Source organism: Aulonocara sp. 'chitande type north' Nkhata Bay, linkage group LG5, assembly GCF_057382095.1.
Source record: "Aulonocara sp. 'chitande type north' Nkhata Bay isolate Kocher_YH1m ecotype deep benthic linkage group LG5, A_spYH_male_GT1.1, whole genome shotgun sequence".
NCBI lineage: Eukaryota > Metazoa > Chordata > Actinopteri > Cichliformes > Cichlidae > Aulonocara > Aulonocara sp. 'chitande type north' Nkhata Bay.
In genome coordinates, this window is record NC_141348.1 from 18,586,050 (window position 1) to 18,609,486 (window position 23,437).

Sequence of the window (23,437 nt, forward strand, 5' to 3'; positions counted from 1 at the left end):
CATATTACAAAAACAGAGAGCACAAGACAGAAAAACTCCTGCTGCCAAAAATAAAAATGAAAGACAAATAAAAATGAAAACCAAACAAAAAAAACAGATGCACTATATTGATTCATGGTATCATAATGTACAGATAGTCCCAGGTCAGACCAAGGGTGGAATTCGCCTCTTGTGCTACATAAATAAATACTTTTTAGAAGCATGAAGAGGTGAAAATACAACATCTTGCAACCCCCTGGTGGTAGCATCACCACCTGGGGGTTAATAGTACTACAGAATAACCGGAAATGATTTCTATATTGATTTAGAGCAGGGGTGTTAAACATTAGGCCTGGGACCAGAACTGGCCCAACAAAAACTGCGCATTGTCGGTCTTTGGGAGATGTAAAGGAGGGCAAACAAATTGTTAAAATTAATTTTACTTATAAAAAACTGCTCCATGGAAAATCATAACACAGCAAAGTAATTAAGTAATTGATAAACAATTAAATAAGAGAAAAATTCATGTTTTTTTTTTTCATTTTCTTTGTTCCTTTTCACAATTACAGGACAGTCAGGGCAACAAGCAACCAGAATTTCTTTCTAAAATTTTAAGCATTCATTGGTCAAAGAATTGTGCTGACAGACGTCTTTTCATTTACTACAGCAGCATTTCTTAATGAGCTGAGATGAAATATTGAAAATGTACATGTTTTTCTTATATAAAGATATCTGCAAGTGACAATGCATATTTAAACCTACACTGAAAGGAAGAGCCATTTCACAAGTGACGCATGATGTAAATTAAGTTTGACATCTAGAGGATTCTGAGTAACAAAAATCAAATATAAAAATCACATTTTATTGCAACTTAAATGTGCCACTGTCCCAGCTATTATCCTCTGCTGTTGCATTATGCCTTGGAAAGACTCAGTATTGTCTGAACTGGTGAAGGAGTGAAATACAGATAAAGTGAAAGATACATAGAGGAAGAGGAAGTGCAAGTAAGCCAGCCCACTATTTCCTGTTACATTGCTAGAATCATGGGGTATGAAGTATGAAACTGTAACATCCAAGCTGTAAATGATGTATTAAATCAGAATATGAACATTAAAACAGAATAAAATGATGTGTGATTTTATAACATTGCATCATTCGATTAGATCTAGCAGTAAGAATTGCTGTTGCTCTGGTTGAATCTAATTTCACAGGATAGTAAACATGGATTTTGTCATTTGATTACTTGATACCCGATGACAGGATATTGTGTCTAGTTGAGTGTGCAAGAGTGGAAACAGTTGTGAGCTTACTTGGAGCAATAGTAAGTATCCATAGTGTCAAAGCAGGTACACGAGGACCTGATAACTTGGGAGCCTGTCGTGTTTGTGTGATCTGAGCAATGATTACCTCGTTGAGCTACCTCCCTGTGCAGTGTGAGTGTGTGCGTTCTTGTACAGATCTGACAACGTGCCAGTGAGTCTAAGAAAAACACTCAAACGTGGTGACAATCGAAAGCACAGCCACACCACAAATGTGTCCGCCCTGCAGGACAACGCAGCACGCGAAATATAAAAAATGACACCAATATTTTTTCTCCTCCTCCCTTTCCTCGGCCTATTTCATCAAACCCTTAAAACAGCAGAGATTCTTCAACCTGACAGGCCGACGAGCAGGTAAATAAAACTGTGTGAGCCACCCTATCAGTAGTCACGGGGGCTCCAGCGCAACACTTGCCTGCAGCCTTGAGATCTCTCCTCCTCGTCTTCGTCTACTCTCTCTCCACGTTGCTCCCTCTCCTCGCTGGCCTCCTGCCCGTCTTCATCCTCCTCTCCCTCTCCCCCGCGCACTGCCGTCCATGTCCATTTAGCCCATGACACGGGTGAGAGCCAAGACATCACTCTTTATTCCAGCAGGGTCCTCTGACCCTCTCTCACCGATAGCTGTGGATTGGTTTCCAGCACTTGACTGATCCTTTTCTGATTCTTCCTCAGGTTTCCACCCAACCAACAGCTCTCACATCTTTCTATAGAGGTTCCCACTTCTCACACTTCTCAGTTTCCCATGAAGGGAACTACACATTTTTACACTACCCAACTTGTATATCACTAATCTCAAAATTACAAAGACTTGAGCTGCGTTCTCTGCCCTTCTTATTCTTATTTCCAGTCACGCTCTCGTCTCTGTCGCTCTCTCTCCCTCTGTCTCTGTGGCTGAATACCTCAGCTCTGATCAGCTGGTTTATCAAATGCTGTGCTCACTCTCTTCTCCTCTCAACCCCCTACAAACTCTCCCCTCCACCTCGGAACAGCTCACTGACAGAAAATGCAGTGGGGGAAGGCAGTGAGCTGTCAGCTCAAAGAATGAATGCAGCTTCTCTTTAGGCTTCTACATGACTTCCCCCACGGTTGAAGAATGGTATGTCCCTGTCAGGCCGCTCTTCCACTCTGAAGCAGAAGGAGGGAGTCACAAAACACACACCGAGGGAGGAGGAGGAGGAGGAGAAGGCCTAGGGAGTGGAGGTAGAGGAGGAGCAGAGCTGTTTGGGGCTCCACATTTTATAGTCCAGAGAGAGGTTAGGAATGTGGGGCTGGATCTTAAAGCCCCTCCACCCCCACTCCTTTGTAGACTGTTTAACACTTAACTGTTTCTCCCATCCAGTGGCAGCCAGACATGCATGACCAGGGGAACCAGTTCTGCATTTCTGTTGGAAAGCCCCAGGAGATATACCTGGCTGGATTCAATTTGTCTGAGGTAGCAGTTCAGACCACTGAACTGGCAGGAAACCAAAGTCTTCAACGCAGTCAGGAACGGGTGGTAAAAAGAACAAAACACCCCACTGTAGCAACTTAGAAGGAGAAAATTGGGTCTTAAATCTCTCAACAGAGCAATAAAATGGCCCTCTAAATACAGCAAAAAAGTCATTCACTACATTTCCATGAAAACCAACAGAAAAAGAAATATATTTACACGTGTGTGTGTGTGCACGTGTGTGTGTGTGTGTGTGTGTGTGTGTGTGTGTGTGTTACAGAGAACCCAAAAGTGGCTTGCTTCTAGGACAATGATTTCAAATGTGCTTTTTTTTATTACATGCAATAAAAGGGGAACTTCTTAAAAGTTGAGAAAATCTATCATCCTGCCAACTATATCAGTCCTTTATTTACTTTTACACAAGACAAACACAGCAACAGATCATCTGGAGAATAGTTTAAGTTGATCTAGGTGGTTCTAGATACAAGAGAAGTCTAGAAATATCCCCTCAGTTGTGTGAATTTATAAAAACAAAGCTTACAGAGCTCCATAGTTGCTTAATTTGCAGATGTGAAGCTACTGACAATGTCTGTAAATTAATATATCACACGAAGAGACAATCTCAAAAAAATGATGTCAGTAAAGAAGAAAAACACTCACAATACACATATAGAACAGGGGGCAGTGGCAAATCCATGTATAACTGGCTAATAAGAGCCATACAGCAGTTTTTACTGTAGATTTTCTGCACTCCTTCAACCACCTGCTGCAACAGCAAAAGCTTCTTGTGTTCACCCAGACAGACAGCACAATAATACATCCTATTTCTGTAGTCTTGTTGTATTAAGGTGCCAGAAACTTCAAGGCTTGGTCCGTCTGCTGAGCTGCTAAACTCCTCCCAAGTTCCCATCGAGGAGCAAATACACAGACGTGCTTCAGTCAGGCTCAAAGTTTCCACATTTGACCAGAAAGGGTGGAGTTTTCTACCCGCTTATTTACAGTCTGATTCTGGTAAAGATTGTGCCTGGAGTGAGGACAAAAACTGTTCCTGCATACTAAAGACATCATCTCACAAGCATGAAGAACTACTTGTGCTTTTATCTTTGAGTTGGTATCTGTTTATTTTATTTTTTTTTGCCTGTGAAATGTTTGTTTGTGAAAGACAACATTTTTACTTTTTTTTTTTTTAAAGTCACAGAGTAGCAGCAAAGTCCTACCTTGGGTTGGGTTTTACTAGGAGAATAGATTAGCATCTGCCCACAAGTTACACGAGTGGTAATCCTGATCACTGATCGATATTTACGTCACGTTTGCGTGATAGAAACAAAGGTGTGTTTCAGTGCAGAAGAGGAAGTCTGCATATTTAGACCTTATAAACCTTATAAATAGCTCCTTCTATCGGTGGTGAGGGGTCTCTGAAGATGCATGCGAGACAGGGATAAGCATGTTATATAAGTAAAGGTGCCTATGACCTCCCCTACTAAAAAATATACATATAAAATGAGAACTATACGTTGAGATCTTTTTTTTTTATTTTTAAAAAGCCAGAAAATAACATTGAACTGAGTACTAATATCTTTTGTTTGCCATTTACAAACCATCGAGGTTTGTGGACCAGTGATTTACTTATCTAAAAACGGCATCAATAAACATCAGCATGAGGCAGCTGTGTGTGTGAATGTGTGTGTGTGTCTCCAGATAAAAGACCACCCCATACTTAACGGCTGCCACAGCCACAGACCAGAAAGCTTCAGCCAAGGAGTCTGAAGCACCACCAGAATCCAAACACAACTCAAAAGAGCTCAGATTTCAAGCCCAGCACGAGGTAGCCAACAGGCATTTTCTAGAAAAAAGAAAGTCACTAGTAACAGACAGAATAACAATCTGGCCTCTCCCGCTACTGTGATGTTTATTCTAAGCTGACACATCAGCTGAAATTCTGATATTGGAAACAATGCGGAGATCAAATGTGCAAACTGTATTCAGGCTGTGTCAACAGTCATCACTTTAAATGTTCTATCACCATAAATAGAGTGGGAGACAATAGAGGAACCATGTGATTATATAACAGCCATTCCTGTGGAGCCTAAAATAAGTGCAGACACACAAAGAGATGGCTTGGTCTCAGCAAATCCCAGAAAACTAACTGAATGTTCCCGGAAATTAATTAATGTAAAAAGAATGGGACATAAAGGGCAGAGGATGAAGAGCCGAGGAGAAGGAAAACAAAGAGGAAGGAAAATAATGAGCACGCTGCCACAGGACTGCAGTAGCTATGTGTGTGTGTGTGTGTTTGAGGAACAGAAATGGGAGAGGAAGAACCTGCAAATAAATAACCCATGGTAGCACAATGGTTTCTTACTTCTGCCTTGTGAGGAAAACTAACACGTCAGGCCAGCAAATGTGTGAAGCTCTAAGTGACACGCTTGCGGTAATGTGACATGGCACTTTCAACAGCTAGCTGAAGAAAAAACTACAAGATGTGATCACATTCTTCCAGAGATGAGTGCAAGTAAAACTACTGCAAATGTCACACCACGCCTCAGTAATCTGCTCCTCTGAGCTGGCAAGCTGCAGAATCAGTGGACTGCACAGGCATCTAGTGGTCAAAAAGCATAATAACAACCAGAAAAACTTCACAAAATTTCATCAGGTGAAAAACTTAATAAAAACCATGCATTATCTTTTTTTTACCGTAATTGCTATATGACAAGCACGCATAGAGTAAAGTCTCGGTTCATAGTCAACAGGCTCAGTATTGCTATGAAGGTATTTTTTTGTGTATTACTCAGAAAACTGACTTTTCCCATCCATCCATCTTCTTCTGCTTATCCAGGGGGCCAGTTCACGGGGGCAGCAGCCTAAGCAGAGAAGCCCAGACCTCCCTCTCCCCAGCCACCTTCTCCAGCTTGTCTGGGGGAGCACCAAGGCGTTCCCAGGCCAGCCGAGAGATATAATCTCTGCAGTGTGTCCTTGGTCTGCCCCGGGGCCTCCTCCCAGTGGGACATACCCAGAACACCTCACCCAGGAGGCATCCTTGTCAGATGTCCAAGCCACCTCAACTGGCTCCTTTCGATGTGACTTTTTCCATGACGTGCTTAACTTCATGGAAGTGATTGTTAAACTGGTTCTCTGTCTTGAAAAAAATATTTGGAAAAACCATCAAGCGCTACGATGAACCTGGCTCACATGAGGCCCGCCCCAGGAAAGGAAGCCCAAGAATCACCTCTGCTTCTGAGGATAGATTCATCCGAGTCACCAGCCTCAGAAATCGCAAGTTAACAGCACCTCAGATTAGAGCCCAGATAAATGCCACACAGAGTTCCAGTAGCAGACACACCTATATATCAGCTGTTCAGAGGAGAGTGCTCGAATCAGGCCTTTATGGTCAAGAAGCCACTACTAAGAAAAAGCAACAAGCAGAAGAAATTTATTTGGGCCAAGAAACACAAGGAATGGACATCAGATTAGTGGAAAATGTGCTTTGGTCTGATGAGTCCAAATTTGAGATCTCTGGTTCCACCCGCCCTGTCTTTGAGTGACGCAGAAAAGATGAACGGATGCATGCATGGTTCCCACCGTGAAGCATGGAGGAGGAGGTGTGATGGTGTGGGGGTGCTTTGCTGGTGGCATTGTTAGAGATTTATTCAAAATTGAAGGCACACTGAAGCAGCACGGCTACCACAGCATCCTGCAGCGACATGCCATCCCATCTGGTTTGTGTTTAGTTGGACCAGGATTTTATTTTTTTCAAAGGACAATGACCCCAAACACCCCCCCCCCCAAGGCCATGTAAGGGCTGTCTGACCAAGAAGGAGAGTGATGGAGTGCTGCGCCAGATGGCCTGGCTTCCACAGTCACCTGACCTAAACCCAGTCGAGATGGTTTGGGATGGACCGCAGAGTGAAGGCAAAAGGGCCAACATTGCTCAGCATCTCTGGGAACTCCATCAAGACTGTTGGAAAACCATTACAGGTGACGAGCACATGAAAGCTCATCGAGATAATGCCAAGAGATAAAGCAGTAATCAAAGCAAAGGGTGGCTGTTTTGAAGAATCTAAAATATAAAACATGTTTTGAGTTATTTCACACTTTTTTGTTTTTTGTTTTGTTTTTTCCGTTATGTTCAGGCCTACCTCACCCTGTGTAAAGACATAAATGCCCCCTAAACATAATAACTGGCGTTGCCACCCTTAAGAGCAAGAACTACAATCAAGCATTTCTGATAATGAATCTTTGACGTCACAATTTTGGTCATGTCTTCTTTACAGAATTGTTTTAATTTAGCCACATTGACGGGTTTGATAATGAATGGTTTAAGGTCAAAGCATCTCAAATGGATTTTATTCCAGACTCTGATTAGGTCGCTTAAAAATATTCACTTTTTTTTCTTCTTCTTTTGAGGCATTCAGAGGCAGATTTGCTGGTGTGTTTTGGGTCATTTCCCTGCTGCATAACTCAAGTAAGCTTGAGATTCAGAAATTCTCCTTCAGGATTTTCTAGTAAACAGCAGAATTCATGGTTCCATCAATTACGGTGAGTCGTCCAGGTCCTGAAGCAGCAAAACAGCCCCAGACCATCACACTACCACTACTACTAAAATACTGTGTTAGTTTAGTGCAGATGTGACTTAGATCTTTGAAAAACTTCAGCTTTTGTCTCATCAGTCAACAGAATATTTTCCCCAAAGTCTTGGGGATCAAGATGTTTTTTGGCAAATGTGAGGTGAGACTTTGCGCTGTTTTGGTCAGCAGTGGTTTTCTCCTTGGAGCTCTCCGGTGGATGATATATTCACACTTTCTTATTGTTGAATATTGTTGAACTCTGACCTTAATTGAAGCAAAAGAGGACTGCAGTTTTTCAGATGTTGTTCTGGGTTCTTTTGTGATCTCCTGCATGAGCCGTTCATGTGCTCTTGGAATAATTTTGTTAAGCCGAACATTTCTGTTCCACAAATAGAGAAAATTGCTTCTTGTTTTCTCCATTTGTCCATAACGGCTCTTCCTGTGGTTAATTCAACAGGTCTGGCAGTAATTAGGTTTAGGTGTCATTAGCGAAACTGAACTTAGTGTTTAAAAAAAAAAGTAGTTAATCATGGTTAATTCAGGATTTAACAAGATGGGCAATTACTATTCCACACAAGGCCAAGTAGATTTGGAGCCCCCCCCCCCCCGCCGAAATCAACAATTAAAAACTGCATTTTATGTAATTAGGTTATAATGTCTGATGATCTGAAACATGTGTGACAAGTATACAAAAATAAAAAATACAATGAAAATCAGAAAAGGGGCAATGCTTTTTCACAGCATTGCAACCTATTAAAGCCTTTTGAATGCCAGTATATTCATTCAAGAAAATCCAGATAAATGTGATAGCGTAGCATAACAAAACAAAATAACTATATCTATGCTTTTTATGATAGTTAATGCTTGCAAATTAACATTAGCAATAATTTTCTTAGCCTCCTGGTAACAGGGCCAGCCTTTTGCTGGGTTTCTGTTCCCTCTTATGTAAAATTGAACTAAAACAGTAATTTAAATGAGAAGCTGACACCTACAAAGTAAGTCAAAACAAATCAAAAATGAAATGTGAACGCACAAAAAGACAGGAAAGACAAGAAAAGACGAACAGTTAGATTAATTGTTCATTTTAGTGGTTTGTGTAACTATGAACGCGGTCCACCGTTAGGTGGCGGTAAAGATCCTCATAACAGGGAAAGAAGTCCGCCACACCTAAAGAAGACGTACTTCCGTCGTGACGCAATCGTTAGTAGTAAATGGCGGTCACCAACAGGCCGGACTATAAACATTTCCACGGTTCCAACTGTAACTGTCTAATTATCATCAAAACATGTACTCGGCTGTATCGCACATGCAGGATAGTTATAAGATCTTTATTTTCAACTTTCAGGTCGGCTCATGCTCCGTGCTGAGAGGAAGTTTACAACTAAAAGGACCAAGAAAACGAAAGAAACGGTAAGAAGAAACAGGTATTAATATCTGTGCTCAGTTAGCTTATACACGCGTGCAGTTACATGACTTGATAAACACCCCGTGTGTTACATATGCGGACAGGTCTACAGGTTTTTTCATATACCCGTTGCTACCCGCTAAGCGCTATCGTTTTGTTTTAGGTTAACAAATGGAGAACGACGACAGTCACGAAGAAAAAGACACGGAGCCTGAAGTGGCCAAACTCCGGCTGAAAGTCGAATCTTTGAAACAGGAGCTCAAAGAGTGCCGAGCCGAGCTGGCCAAGTTACAGAAGCAGCTGAGCCACTCCGAAAGACTGCAGCGGAGCACGGAGGGCTATAACGAAGACCTGAGGAAGCAGGTCAGTTCAAATGAAAAGAAGCCAAACATATCATAGAGATGGGAGACATATCCTCCAAATTATATCACGATGCAACAAAAGATTTTGCAATAAAGAAATTCTCACAATATGGAGATCGATTTTATTTTCCAATGAGCTACTGTCATTGATTACCGACTTCCTAATTTAAAGCAGCAGCACTGTTACAGTGAGATAGCAGTGGCACAGCATTAATCAAACAACAGCACAACATTAGCCTAAGTGGTGTTTTCATCTGGAAATCTTTAAAGGTAATTAGAATCACTTCACTGTCTAACTCTTTAGGAGCTGCACAATATTATCACAGAACAAACATTGAAAAATAATCTCTACCTGCTTTGTGTATTTAAACCATCTGCTTAAAGTCTTGATTTTCCACCAAATAACTTCATCGTTTTTTTCCATTTGTGTTTGATCTTGCTGTTACATGGAGTGTAACTAGTGAGTGCTCTGAATGATGCTCTATGGAGTCAAATGTTTACTATCATGTTGCCAGTATCTCCTCTTTCTCAACCTGATTGTACTTTGCGGTGTGTTTTTGTGGTGGTCAAACAAATTTGTCACTTTGCTTTGTTGGAGGTACTAAATGGTAACTGGAGGCTAGCACTCGGATATAACCAGGCTTGTCTTATTGTTGCGTACCGAGTAAACGAGTTGAATTACTGTAGCAATGATAATGAGATATGACATCTTTAATATGATGCAAAAATCTACACCGGCATTAATGCAGATAATCTAGACAGTCTAGATCTAAATGATGTCATATAGTAGTTTTGTTTGTTCTGAGGTGTATTTTGAGCCAGTTTAATGTTTAAAGTGGCAAAAGGGCCAAGGTTTATTTATTTTTTTAACCTAAGTTGTGCTCTATTTTTCTGCATTATGGTTTAAACCAAGAAAGGAAATCAATTTGAATTTTTGAATGTTTGCGCACTGAATTTTATCTCAATGTGTGTTGGTTCAGGTCGACCAGCTGAGTGCAGAGATTCATGAACGGAAGAAAAAAGATAAAGACAAAGTCGACTGTGAAACTCAAACAGAAGAACATGTATGGACAGAAACTGGTGTGTTACTTTCACATGCGCATGAATGAAATTTACTCATTGTGTCATTAAGTTTAAAAACAGCCTAAAGCTGTTTTAATATTCCTTTTCAGATTATTATAATTACTACTATGGAGACTACGGTCTGAACTCGGAGGGAGCAGACACTCAGGAAAGCCCGAACACGGCGCCAGCTGATTATGAGGCAGCAGAGAGCTCAACAACAAATGAAGCAACAGCTGCAGATGTGTCAGTTCAGCCAGACCAGACCAGTTTAGCGGTCACAACAGAGGTATCCATGTGTGTCTTTTTATTTTTATGTTAGCATTCCTATACTTATAAAAAGAGTCATATTCCATTTATAGTCACCATTATAAAACTATTTGTGTTTCAGGGGAGCGATGGAGGATCTATAGCAGATATGTTGAGGGCCACTGCTGAGGAAGCTATGACACAGACTGGGTTTGTGTTTGATGAGACTTCTGGGATGTATTATGACCACAGCACGGGCTTCTACTACGACTCGGTGTGTGAGCTGTAAAGTTTGGCAGTTTATAGTAGAAATTATTTTAGAGGAAGTTTAGTTTGGCACACATTTCTGACATTTTTCACCCCTCTCCATCAGGCCAGTCAGTTGTACTACGATGCCAACTCTGGCATTTACTACTACTACGATGCAGAGAGTGGACGATACCAGTTTCATTCCAGGATTGAGGTTCCTGCTGTGCAGAGTAGTGCAGAGCCGTATCAAGAAAAAACGGACGCTGATAAGAAAGGCAGAAAATTCAAGAAAGGAGTCAAGAAAACATCACAGGATGATAGGGTATGTAATAGTGCAAGATTTTATTTATGCATTCCTTAAAAATGTTACATTTTGTTGCTGACAGCTGGCTTTGACCTTTCAGTTCCCTCTTTAAAATCCAATTTGTTTTGCTGGTCTCAGTCTTCAAATAGATGTTTTTTTTCTTTTTATATGAAGCTAGTTGACTTAAAGACTATTCCTCTGACCTAGGTGCAAGAGGTGACTAACTCTTTGGCTAAAATGAAGATTTCCTCTTACTGGAAAACTCCTTCCTACAGAGGTATACCTTTTTAATATTAATGTGCAAAAGATTTAAAAGTATGTGTTTGCTTTTTGTTCTTTAAAAAACTGAAAATTAGCTTCTTATTGTACACAGCACCTTAACAATCTTTAAAGGTGACACAGTGAGTCAAACACTGACCCTGGTCTCTGTGTTGCCTGCATTCAATCCTTTTGTGAGATATGGCTAATAAAGAGTTAGTGAAGTGAAAAAGTAAACCCATGAACCTCAAAGGACGCAAATAATAAGTTGCTGAAGCTCAGCTCAACACTTAGAATTTGCTGTCAGGCCTGATTTAACCTGGTAAAGGTCTTTAATGTATTCTCTTTGAAGACTGAGACCGTCTATAAGCTTTCTGTGCCAAAAGATTGGGGATCCACAGTACAAAGTCCAGCTTTCACAGCAGATGGTAGTTTCACTGCTCACTGTCTTAATGACAGGAAGTGAAAAGTGACGATGTAAAGCTGGAAGAAGACGAGGCCGACTGTGTTGAAAGGCAAACGACTAAGAAGAAGACAGAATCACGGAAAGCAAAACGAAGGTCTCGCAGTCCAGATGTGGCTCCACGGAGAAAAGACTCGTCCAAACGCAAAGAAGACGGCGACAAATATCCATCAAAGAGAAAAAAGCAGAAAAACGGCTCACACCATGACGATAAGGGAGACTCAAGGAAGAAAAGGAAGAAATCTAAGTCGGAAAAACATAAAAAGAAAAAGAAGGCCACTCGGAGTGATGGATCTGAGGGGAACAGTGAACCAGAAGAGGGTGAGATCACAGAGTCAGAGAGGGAAGAATGGGAGTCTACCCCCTCGTTCTCGTCGCCCTCGAGCGCAGCCTCAATGGAAAGTCCTGAATCAGAAATGGACACACAGAGTCAAGAAGGTGAGAAGTAAGAGTAGTCTGAATTAACTCACATGGCGTGCACAGTTTGTTTTATCTGGGGCAAGTTTGTTTGATGGACCTGTCACTTTTTGGTAATGCTTGTAGCTGTCTGAGACTTGTCATATTTTTGTGAATATGAGTATGTGGTGCTTTATTTTTTTTTCCTTGTAGTCAAAGACATCTGGCCTCCCTGTGTAAGAGTGACTGTGGTCAGGTCTCCTGTGCTGCAGGTGGGCACTCTGTTCATCATCACAGCCGACTCTCCAGCCACCATTGGCAGGTCTGTGGGGTTGTTTTCTGTTGCTGTTTGGTGATTGCATGGCAGCAGAAGTGTATTTTGTTCACACATTGCAACAGTGGGAAATTTTAGCACTTTAGTTGCAGTTTGAATTAAATCACTCACAAGATTTCAGAGCCGTTGTTAAAACTATGAGTAGTCAGTAAAAAGAGGTTAAATTGATCTCTCTGTCATATAATAGCCAAGTGAAGACAACATGCTGTCTTTTGTGTTTTCAGAGAGAAAGATATGAACCACGCAATCCGAATACCAGAAATGGGAGTCAGCAAGGTACCTCTCCTTTCCGCTTTCCTGCAGGGATGGAAGTTACTCTGTTATGAATGATTGTTTTTTGTTAACACAGGCTTATGTGATCTTTCTAAATGCCAGTATGTTTGTGGTTCTAGTTCCATGCAGAGGTGTATTTTGACCAGGAGCAGCAGAGCTACATGCTGGTGGACCAGGGAAGCCAGAATGGAACGGTGATCAATGGCAACCGCATCTTACAGGTGAGTATTTTGTTTACGTTTGAGTTGAAAAGAAAAAAGCAAACAAAACCTGAACTTAGCCGATACCACGTCAATGATACTTTCATCTGCAGCCCAAAACCAAGTCTGAGCCACATGCACTGATGCACGGCGATGAAGTGAAGATGGGAGAGACTGTGTTGTCCTTCCATATCCATTCAGGGAACGATACCTGTGATGGCTGTGAGCCCGGTCAGGTGATGGCTCACCTCAGCAAGCACAAGAGAGAAGACAACACTGGTGAGCTACTTAAAGTGAAACACGTCCACAGAGAGGGGAATATCTTTTTTTTTTTTTTTGCATAGATTCATGAAACAACAGTGAGCCTGCTCTTGTTGTAAAAGCTGTGCTCTTACCCAGTGTGAGATTACACTCCTGAGTTTGCCGCTGTTGTTTTCTAAAGGTCCTGCTCTCACCAAAGAGGATAAAGAATCACTGCGACAGAAAGAGCTGAAGCAGATGAAGGCCAAATATGGCCTGCAAGTGAGTGCAAACCTTGGTGCAGTCATAAGTTTTAACCCTCTAGTCTTTTCTTTTCCTTTTTTATAATAATGGAGGCACTCATTTCTCTGCTTTTCTGCAAACAGAGCGGTGACTTTGAGGAGACGAAAGCCTTGAAGAACCCCAAATATAAGGATCGAGCAGAATCTCGAAGGCAAACAGTGGGCAGTGAGGGTGCTTTCCAACGCGATGATGCACCGGCTTCTGTTCATGAGTAAGTGTTAGCAAATGGCTGTAGTTCCACCTGATGGGAAATGCTAGATTCAAGTGTTGATCATTCACTGTGTCTGTTTTCCAAAAGGGAGATCAGTGAAGTGAATAAAGGACGGAAGATGCTGGAAAAGATGGGCTGGAAGAAAGGAGAGGGACTGGGTAAAATGGGAACCGGAATGAAAGACCCGGTAAGACGATCCGCTGATTCTGCTGGTGGAAGTTCTCCTTTGTTTCAGTGCAAAACAGCAATGTGATTCAATTGTCTTCCTTTTCCGTTCCCGTCTTCACAGATTCAACTGAAAATCCGAAAGTCCCAGTCGGGTTTGGGAGCAGCTGCCGCCATGTCTCTGGACGACGCGTCTTTGACTAAATCAAAGTCCCAAAAGAACTGGGAGAAGGCGCGAGAGAGGTTCGCTGATACCTGCCAGCCTGACTCGCTCGTGCCCAAAACCCAGAAGAACACTTCACCCAAAGCCTGGGTCAGATCGGAAGAGACGGAGACCACACCGAACAGCTTTGAAACAGAAGGCCAAAGTTAGGAGTCAGAAGAGAATTTCCACAGATTTAAAAACTGGGCACTTACGCATATTGACACCAAGAGGAAATGTGTCGTTTTCATTTATTTCCTCAGCTGTGAAGAGTCATGCAACCAGTTGAGACTAAATTGAGTTTTACCTCTATTCTTAAGAGTACAGGATATGCCCTCATTATTTTACTGCCACCGTAAAAACAAACAAATAAACATTATTGACGTGTCTTTCAGTGCTGTGCAGTTATATCCTCACTTACAGTGGTTAGGTAACTCTTATTTAATGTAGACCACAATAAGAGTTGCTGAAGGATTGAACTGGAGTGTCGCCTACACACACACACACACACACACAGAGGGCAGAGGTGCCACTGTTCCTGCTAGTACAAACAAGGATGCGAATAACCTCAAGCAAACATTGACACAGTGAAGCAATATTTCTCGCATTGAGATCTTTTTTTCTTTCCTTTTTTATGATGACGACTGAGGATCTGTTCAGACAAATCAAAGCTCACCATGTCAAGTCACAACTTCTCTGTGTTACTGTCCCCAACCCCCCCCAAGCCTTTAAAAAAGAAAAACAATATTCTGAACAAGCTAAACTTATCTGTGCTGTTTGATTTACTTTGACATATTGTGGTGTTGCGTCTTTTATTGTCACTTCTATGTTTGCTAAAAGCAGAGGGACAACCACATCCACATACTTGGAACTACAGTGAGCAAACATTTAACAGTCCCATCTCTATGCAACCTTATCTACGGGTTCATTTTAGGGTGTGTGAATATTTGCATGTGTGCGCAAGTCTGTCTCACACCGAGCGCAAAGAGAAGGGAAATCTAGCACAAGGTCTGTATTTTAGTTTGTATAGTACAGCCCATGAAAATCCATTAGCACGTTTAAAGTGTCTTTGCTGATGCTGTTATAACTGCATGAGTTAGTCATGTAGGGGAGGTGGAAATCCTCATTCTGCATCAGCTCAAAGTGCCGTAAAATTATCAAACAGCTGAGAGGCTGGACTCACGTGACGGTGTTGGTGTAACTCCTTGAGCTGGATCTCCTGCTGTTCTTCCTCTGACTTTGAGTGCCACCCATTTTGAGCTTTCCACTCTTCAGCAGATGAACAGACACATTCCACTACTGTATTTATTTCCCTCAGCTAGCAGTCATCGTCCTCATCGGTGCACTGCTGTCAGATTTCTTTCTTGACAGGTAGGTCCTCCCTCCTCTGCTCAGCTACTTTCGCAAGTCTCCTCCCTCAATTTAACTGCGCTCACCGAGAGTAAACGTTCAATTTGTAAAACTACTGTAATAAAATTGGGAGGGATCTGCTTGTGTCTTGTGTTGCTCAGTTGTTTTGTGTATAAAGTCTAAGGCATAAAAAGATATTGTTAGTCATGAGATAAAGTGGGATGTGGCTCAGGGCTTTTGAGAGATCTGGCTTGACCAGTTCCCGATGCTGAAAGAGTATTCAGAAGAACACAGAGCCACTGTTCTTTGAAGTGCAGGCTTTTCTATTTCTATTTTCTTTTTGCAAGTTTTTATGCAGTTTGTGTGAAACGACTCTTAGTACAATCGGAAACAAACAGCTGCTTTGGTGCTGTGAAAATGTCTTGGGTGTTTTGATGAAGTGCATTTTCCCATCTCTACAACACAATCAGTGCCAGTGAAAATCATTTGGAAGAGTAAAAAATCCATAATGCTCAATGTCAAATGACTATCAGAAACTATGCACTGTGTGAGTTAATGCTGCTAAAATGGCACTGACCCGTAATGTAGTCTGGCATCAAAACATTCAGCGTGGATCCTTTTGAGTGCTGCAGGTTACTGTGTGAGGCATATTTTACTTGACTGGATGTGTTAATAAATAATGATATATGTCAATATGAACACCAGCACCCAAGGTTACTTATCTGGGGATTGCATTGCGAGGAAATGATCAATTTTTAAATTTACCTCAACTGTCTGTCGTATATTAGTTGTGGCTGATTTACGATTAGTCCTGACGCAATAGCTCTTTATTGGACTGCACCATCACAAGCAAGTGGAAACAAGTCTCCTCAAGTCCCTGGAGCTGGAAAAGTATCTTAGTTATGCGACAGTAATCTGCAAACATGGAGTTAGTATTTAGAGGGTGGAAAGTCTCATCAAGGAAAATGTGGTGTGGCCCAAGGAAGATACCTTAAATATTGTGATCCTAGCTAGCTGGTTAAACAAGCCATAAATGAGGGAACCACAGCCGTAGTTTTGAAACAACTGGAACATTATTAAACTGATATCTGCCTTGCACAAAGATGCCTTGTTTTGCGCCCGATCATGCTTTGAGCTGTAAATTCTGTCAAGAGACAAGGAGCATGAAAAGGTCAGCCAGTTTTCATACCACACATTGCATCACATGGAATATACTGGGCGACACAGACTTGCAAAAAACAGACATTCATTCAACTAGTATCTGATAAAAAACAAAAGGACTCCCATATGCCTGACAGAGGGCACTATGAAGGGTGTGTCGTACCTCCAATCTTGATCGTTTAGATGAGTATTTCCTGCAGTAATTTTCTATTTGATGTACTATATGGATATTTAAAATGAAGAAAGCAAAATATATTTTGTTAAATAATTTTTAAGTGTAAACAAGAATAAAAGACTATAAAAGCTGGGTTTGAAATAACCCAGTAAGTTTCTAATTATAGGAAACTATCTATGCTATTTAACTAGGATTAACAAAATTGGATGAAATGAAATGGTACAAATTACATTTAGTACATGAAACAGTTATTTTAATGGAAGGTAATTATTAAACTATAAATCCAATCACTGAATAAACTCAGCTGTGAAATTTACTCAATAATGCCTCAATAACATTTAATTTTCATAGATTAGCAAAATTAAGATGAACATGTGGCCTGATATCTCTAAGTTGTTGAGAAAACTCGGTGGACTGTTCAGGGTTAACAAAAAAGAGAGAGGGAGAAAATCTGCAGAATTATAATCTCTCACACCCAAGTGAAAAAAAATGCCGCAGACATAAAATTATAATCATTTGTCTTTGAGTGACCTCATGTGACAGACTGGTATGAAACCAGAATCTGTGTAGTTTAGTGTTTGTTGGAATGACCACAGGGTTTAATCAGAGAAAAACTCCTCCCTCCATCATCAGTCACAGGACGTAAATCCTTTCTGTGGGTTTCCATAATAGTTAAGGACCGTAATGCAAGCACGGGTGACAGCAACATGAATTATGGTAAATATATGTCAGAAATACAGTTCAGTGAGTAACGTGACACCAGGGTTTCATTATTTAGAAAATAAGTTGAAGTCTGTGTGGTGTATTACATAGCAGGGAGCAGTAAGAAAACACAGTTAAAATTGGATTCTGAGTAATTCTAGCGGCTGTGTGCCAAAGTAAAGCCACTGTACTGTATGTAATATGCAACAGAAGCAGCAGTGAGCAGAGGGAGCAGGGTCACAGCCACAAAATGAAGCCTTTACATACAGCAGGGAGTCCTCTTGTCATTATAGTATGTCTGTGTGTGTTTCTACAATGATGAAAATTTATGATTATTTGCTATTTTATTGCAACAGCTTACTTTCTTTTTCCCTTTGGCCACACCATGACCGTCTGCCCCAATCTAACACTGTGTTATCTCAGTCTCTGTCTGTGTATGTGAGCCTATTGAGAGGCATGAGACCAGAAGTGACACGTCGGAGGAACAGTACTGCAGTGACTCAACAACCCCCACTTCTGCTTCCGCCTCTGTGGGCCCTCTCGGCCATATCCGTTTACATAAAATCTCAGCCTCTGGGCCTCTCAACATCAGAGCAAAGCTGAAGACGCAATATATTACTATTTTTAAACCTGACTGTGACTCAAAAAGAAATTCCACTTGGTATATGTAAACATAAAAAAATCACATGAAGAGAGCAGAGGTGGGGATGTGGGGGGTTAAATATCCACAGGTCATCCATCTTGATCTTTTCAGCCAAGAGGAAATAAACCTCATTCCAGCCACATTCCAGCAGCTGGAGCCAGCTCTTATTGTTATACTCCTTTTTATATCTGCACTCTTTGATACTCAAACATCTTAACAGAGCAGGAACTTGTGTAGAACTAAAGCATACAGCCTCTAACTGTGTATTTGAATAAGAACTGTCTGTGTATGTGACGCCATCCAGCTCAGTTTAAATATCCAGGTTAAAACCTCTGTGCTCCACGCTGAAAGGAAATTCCAACAGCACTGCAACTTTCTCATGGCAAGTGACTCACTCAAAGCCACTGATGAATGTCTTCCACCCGTGGCCTTTCCTGCTTGGAAAAGGCCCCTCTGGGTGTGTCTCCCTGTGACCTCATCTTCCCAGAAAATTCTCCAGAAACTTCAGCAGCACATGATGTAGCCCCTGTGCAAGACACCGGCAATAACAAACCAGTCTGTCTCTAAAAGAGTCTCACTTGGCTTATCACGTCATCTCTTACGGTGGTGTGTCTGTGCCTTAGTCTGCTCAGTCAATCAGAGCATCACTGTCTGTGCGTAAATGTGTGAGTGTGTGAAGGCAAGCGTCCTGTTTACTGCTGGCTGTGACAGTTTGAACAAACAAAACAGTCAATCTTAACCTAATTGTCCTTGCCAACATTGTTTGCCTTTAAATCTTTGTGCCTAATTCCTCCTCTAAGGCGACTAAATGTCATGTGTGCAAGCTTTCACCAACCTGCCAGTTACAGCCTTCACAGGAGAAGCACTAATGAGCAGAGCTACTTTACAGCCCCACAAACTACAAAACCGCCGGGTCAACAGGAGAGGGGAATTATAGATTTGTGAAAAGAGGCTTTGTATTCATGCAAAAAAAAGAAAAGAAAAAGACAATAGTGCTCACATGGCAGCAGAACGAAACAGACACGACACATTCAAAGAGTCATCTGACACACTGTCCAAAAAGTAGCTGATCAGTACCAGAAAACACACTGTTAACAAAAGCAAGCATGTAAACTACACAGACCACTTACTTACATGAATAACGGTGCACCTGACTGGCAGGAGAAAAAGAACTGTTCAAAAGCTCTCAGTTTTTAAATAATACCTCAAATCTCTGTTGACTGACAAGCTGTGGCAGATCTGCTGCGAGGTTTAAGTCCTTCACCGAGCCGTGGATGTAGAAATCCCTGGTCAAAGATTAAAGTCCTGTGTTCAGAACAGCTGCTGGAGTTGCCGCTCTCAGAGTGGAAATTCTTGTTCGCTCTGCGTGGTGGTGATCAGTCCATGTGGCTGGATGGGAAATGGGAAATAAACTTTCTGGGCAAGGAGCCAAGAGCAGGGTTTTAAAGACACAGCCGTAGCAGTGCTATATGAGGCTGAGTCACACTTTACAGTACACTACAGCCGAGCGGAAACACTGCTTTTAAACCACTCTGTGATAACTTTAGATCATTTTAAAAGTTCATATTCTTAGCTAGATTATGATAACACTTAACTGATCTCTTTATGATTAAAGTACAGACCCAAAATATATAACACAGTTGCTTCTTATTTCTTGTAAATTTAGACTACAATAAGTAGTTTCTTATATAATCTGGTGCTTAGAACTAAGTTTTTGTTATTTTTGGAAAAAGTAGAAACTCGTTTGCTAGTCCGTTATTGTTTTTATCTCACTCAGAAAATCACATGAAGATAAAAAAGTGTGAATAAAAAAAGAAAACTTGTTTATTTATTGACCTAATTTCATTGATTTCTTTAGCGCAGTGATTGCTTAAGAAATCAGTGAGCTGGTGTCTCCCTCTAGTGTTCATTCGCGAGAAGGCATCTGCAACAAAGTGGCGTGTTCAGCAAAAACTACAGCAGACCCTTTACAGTTGGAAATCAGTAAATAAACGCTTGCCTCATTCATATATGATGGAGTTTATTATGTCATTTCATTATGTGCTACTTTGCGTTTCTGCCAGTCAGAGCTTTTAAAGGAAATCAGCATCCATACAAGCCTGCTGAGTTTTCAACTGTGCTGGTAATCTCTGCGGAGAACCTTCCTGGAAAGGCAAAAACGACTTCTCTGCTGAGGCATTAAAAACTTGAACAACACAGCTGCACTGCACTGTGCACTTGCAGGCCTAGGGCTTAATAAACAAAAAACAACATCTTAAAAAATATGAAATGTTTTGATGTTTTCAAAATTGATTTCTTCAGTCTCAGCTGACTGCGGGTTTTCCCAACTTTATAAAAAGTACATTTGACTGAAACTAGCACCACTGTTGAACAATGGCCTGTAAGGTCAGTTTCAGGATCATTAATATGCAAATTGTGATGAACATTGATCAGTGACTATTGATCAATGACCAATAATAGGTGAATTATTTGAATGTATAGCATACAACCCATAGCAAACCCATGTTACTGCCTGTAGTACTGACCCTTGTATGTGAATTATATGAAATGAAGACACAGTTCCAACATCAAACACACTTGGTTGGTGCTGAGAGTTGTCCTGTTGCTGAGGTTGGGGTCATCCTGTAATCTCTTATGAACTACCTCCACTGCTTCAGTGACTGAAACACAAGTGAAGAGAGATGTAACATCGTACGAGACCATTATTTCATCAGCCTCCATAATGACATCTTTCACCTTCTCAACAAAATCCAAGGTGTTCTGGATGTGGTGTTTAGAGCTGCCTACCAGCGTGTTGAGGTTGAAGACAGAACTTTTAGATGTTATAGGTGACTGAATTGATCATACAGACAATTGGTCTTAAAGATACACCCTGTTTATATATCTGCGGTGAACCATACACACTTAGTGTAGCTTCCCCTGGGTATATCCTGTGGTATGAGGTCTGGTAAATGCATTGTCTTTGATCTTGTTTCAGGGGCTCACAAGTATTTTTGTCACTGAGCAGTGAAACATGCAGTGAAACGCTCCTTGAAGGCTCGATGATCCCCAAGGACAACATTAAGTCAACTTACTTCTTTAGAGATGCCAAAAGACATTCAGGAATCCTGTAACTCAGACGCCTTCCCATGGCTCCCTCTTTAATGACAGAGTTGTCATTCAGCAATACCTGTTCTACCCGGATTCACTTGATATACTTCAGAGTTCCACTCACCCTTCACCTGAAGCTGTTTATCCTCTGGCAGATGGCTAAGGTCACAGTTTGCCACAGCAGCAGAATGTAAGTATTGCTCCCCTTCCTCTGCACCCCTTCCTTCAAAAGGTTTATATGCAGAACCCTGCTGGAGCTGGAGTGTAGACATCCAGTAAGTAGTGGAACCCAGTTTCTTCTGAACCTTAAAGGGTCCTTGCCACTTAGCCAGTAGCTTATTGTTGTTAGTAAGGAGGCGCACCAACACTTTTTGTCCAGGACTAAGGGACCTCTGCCGGGCTGATCAGTCATACCAGAACTTATGCTTCTGCAGGATTTTGGTCGTGTTCGACTGGACACTCATTTTCTGAAGTCACTCCCTCATCTGCACAACATAGTAAACAATGTTAACAGATTCCAACTTTGCCTCGTCTTCCTCCCAAATGTTTCTTAAGAAGGTTAGAGGTCCTGAAACTCATAACCATACAAGAGTTCAAACAGAGAGAAACCAGTGGAGGCTTGTGGTACTTCCTGTAGGCAAAGAGAAGATAAGGAAGCCCTTCCATTCTCATCTACCACCTTTCGAAGCATCTGCTTTAGAGTCTGATTAAACTGCTCCATTAGTCCATCAGTCAGAGGGTTTTATGAAGTGGTCCTCAGGCTTATAATACCCAGCAGCTTGTACGCCTGACATAAAGTTAGTTCTCTGGTTGGTCAGTGTTTCCCATGGAAACCCTACTCTTGAGAAGAGCTGTACAGGCCATTGATTTTGCCTTGATGGATTTCAGTGGGAAAACCTCAGGATATTTGGTTGCATAATCAGTAATTACAAGCATACAGCGATTCCCTGTCTTACTCTTCTCCACAGATCCAATAATGTCCATTCCAAGGCACTCAAATGGGATGCCAATAATGAGCAGTGGTGAGAGTGGAGCTTTGGAAGGAACTTCGAAGGATATCATTTGGCACTGAGGGCAGCTCTGGTCATCTTTGCCAGACCAGAAAAAAATGTTGTTTAAAGCGAGCTGTGGTTTTGTGTTTTCACAGTCTGTCCAGTAAGGGAGCAGAAACCAGTGTGAATACATGTCGGCAGCCGACATGTATTCACACTGTGCAAATGAAAGTGCCAGCAGGAGCACTGGAGGGGCAACAAGACAACCTCCAAAAATTAAAAGTGTTGCAGGTGGTGACCACAGACCACTGTTTTCTGTTTATCCCTCCTGACTGAATTTTCTCTAGTATCGCTTTTTGTTAGTATTCTTGTCACTAATGGTAGCATCAGATGGCACCTGCAGCCCATTCAGGTTGCACCGGAAGTCCAGCTTCTCCAGGATAGGACATACTATCCTGCCATACCAAACTGTCAGAGTCCATAAGGTTTCCATGAGGGCCTGACGTGGATCTCTGCTCACAGACCAGCAATATGCAGCTTGAGTGGGATTCACCAGAATCCTCTTTACAAATGAGAGCATGTTCACAAAAAGCACATGTAATTTGACAGTGGGTCATGGATGCTTCAGAGAGTCATATCCATGGAGAGTCACACAGACCTTTGTATATTTCAGTCCTCACAACTGTTATGCAGGGGGGTGTGGAATAAGGAAAATATTTTACTGCTACTCATACTCATCATATTACCATTGCATTAATTAACTTTGCATTAAGTCATTACCATTGCATTAATCAAATTAATCATCATTTCATTAAAACATTTAGTGAAACTGTTGGCATTACATTAACATTTTTATTACAAGTGCAGCTATGACCATTTTATACACATTGCATTTTGTGCTTATTAAAGAGTTGGAGCTCAGTCAGTTAATTGGAGGTTGTAAGCCTCGTTCGGCGCGATATCCGGACGATCTATTGTGCAAGTGACTTGAAGCTATAGAAGGTTAAAACTGCATACATGCCTACAAAACACATATAATACATATAATCTAGAAACAGGCTTGAGTGAAGGCCTGAATGTATTCAGCTTCTTGTTGCATTTGAGTTTGCTTAGTAACAGGTGACAGAAGATGGGCCAAAGAGGAGGACAAGTCCCTGGGGATCTTCAGGGCCATATTTGGATGAAGATGCTAGAGAGGGGGAATTTCGGTGTCTGCGTTTATCTCTTAAAATGATCATTGTCTGTAAAAGATGCAAATTATGTTTTTAAGATACAAATTACGTTCTTGTAAAACACGAGAAGGGGCGTTATAAAAGCAATCTGAAGTGTATTTTTGGGCGGAGATCTACATCTGAT

The 23,437-nt window shown here is 41.4% G+C and overlaps 2 protein-coding genes across 9 annotated transcripts in view; one reads left to right on the top strand and one right to left on the bottom strand.

Annotated features, from left to right (window-relative positions):
- Window positions 1–19,377, bottom strand: part of tacc1 (transforming, acidic coiled-coil containing protein 1) — a 30,986-nt gene extending 11,609 nt beyond the window's left edge. For 2 of the 7 annotated variants that reach the window (XM_086291825.1, XM_086291823.1), the window contains exon 1: window positions 1,714–2,455. In XM_086291825.1, coding sequence (XP_086147951.1) covers window positions 1,714–1,874 — 161 coding nt within the window. In that variant the 5' untranslated portion in view covers window positions 1,875–2,455. Of the gene's footprint in view, window positions 1–1,713; window positions 2,462–15,151; window positions 15,419–19,203 lie in introns of those variants that run through there. The other 5 variants (XM_086291828.1, XM_086291827.1, XM_086291829.1 and 2 more) reach the window with 5 other exon arrangements.
- On the top strand, window positions 8,438–14,362 carry aggf1 (angiogenic factor with G patch and FHA domains 1). 2 transcript variants are annotated; one of them, XM_086291831.1, is made up of 16 exons: window positions 8,438–8,552; window positions 8,638–8,702; window positions 8,861–9,060; window positions 10,040–10,139; window positions 10,232–10,410; window positions 10,513–10,644; window positions 10,744–10,941; window positions 11,131–11,200; window positions 12,254–12,362; window positions 12,599–12,650; window positions 12,767–12,868; window positions 12,961–13,126; window positions 13,290–13,369; window positions 13,474–13,601; window positions 13,689–13,788; window positions 13,891–14,362. In XM_086291831.1, the coding sequence occupies exons 3-16, from the start codon at window positions 8,869–8,871 to the stop codon at window positions 14,137–14,139; spliced, it is 1,857 nt and encodes a 618-aa protein (XP_086147957.1). In that variant the 5' UTR covers window positions 8,438–8,552; window positions 8,638–8,702; window positions 8,861–8,868; the 3' UTR covers window positions 14,140–14,362. The 2 variants fall into 2 exon arrangements, with proteins under 2 accessions (XP_086147957.1, XP_086147956.1); XM_086291830.1 differs by lacking the exon at window positions 11,131–11,200 and adding an exon at window positions 11,641–12,082.
- Window positions 19,378–23,437: the final 4,060 nt, after the last annotated feature.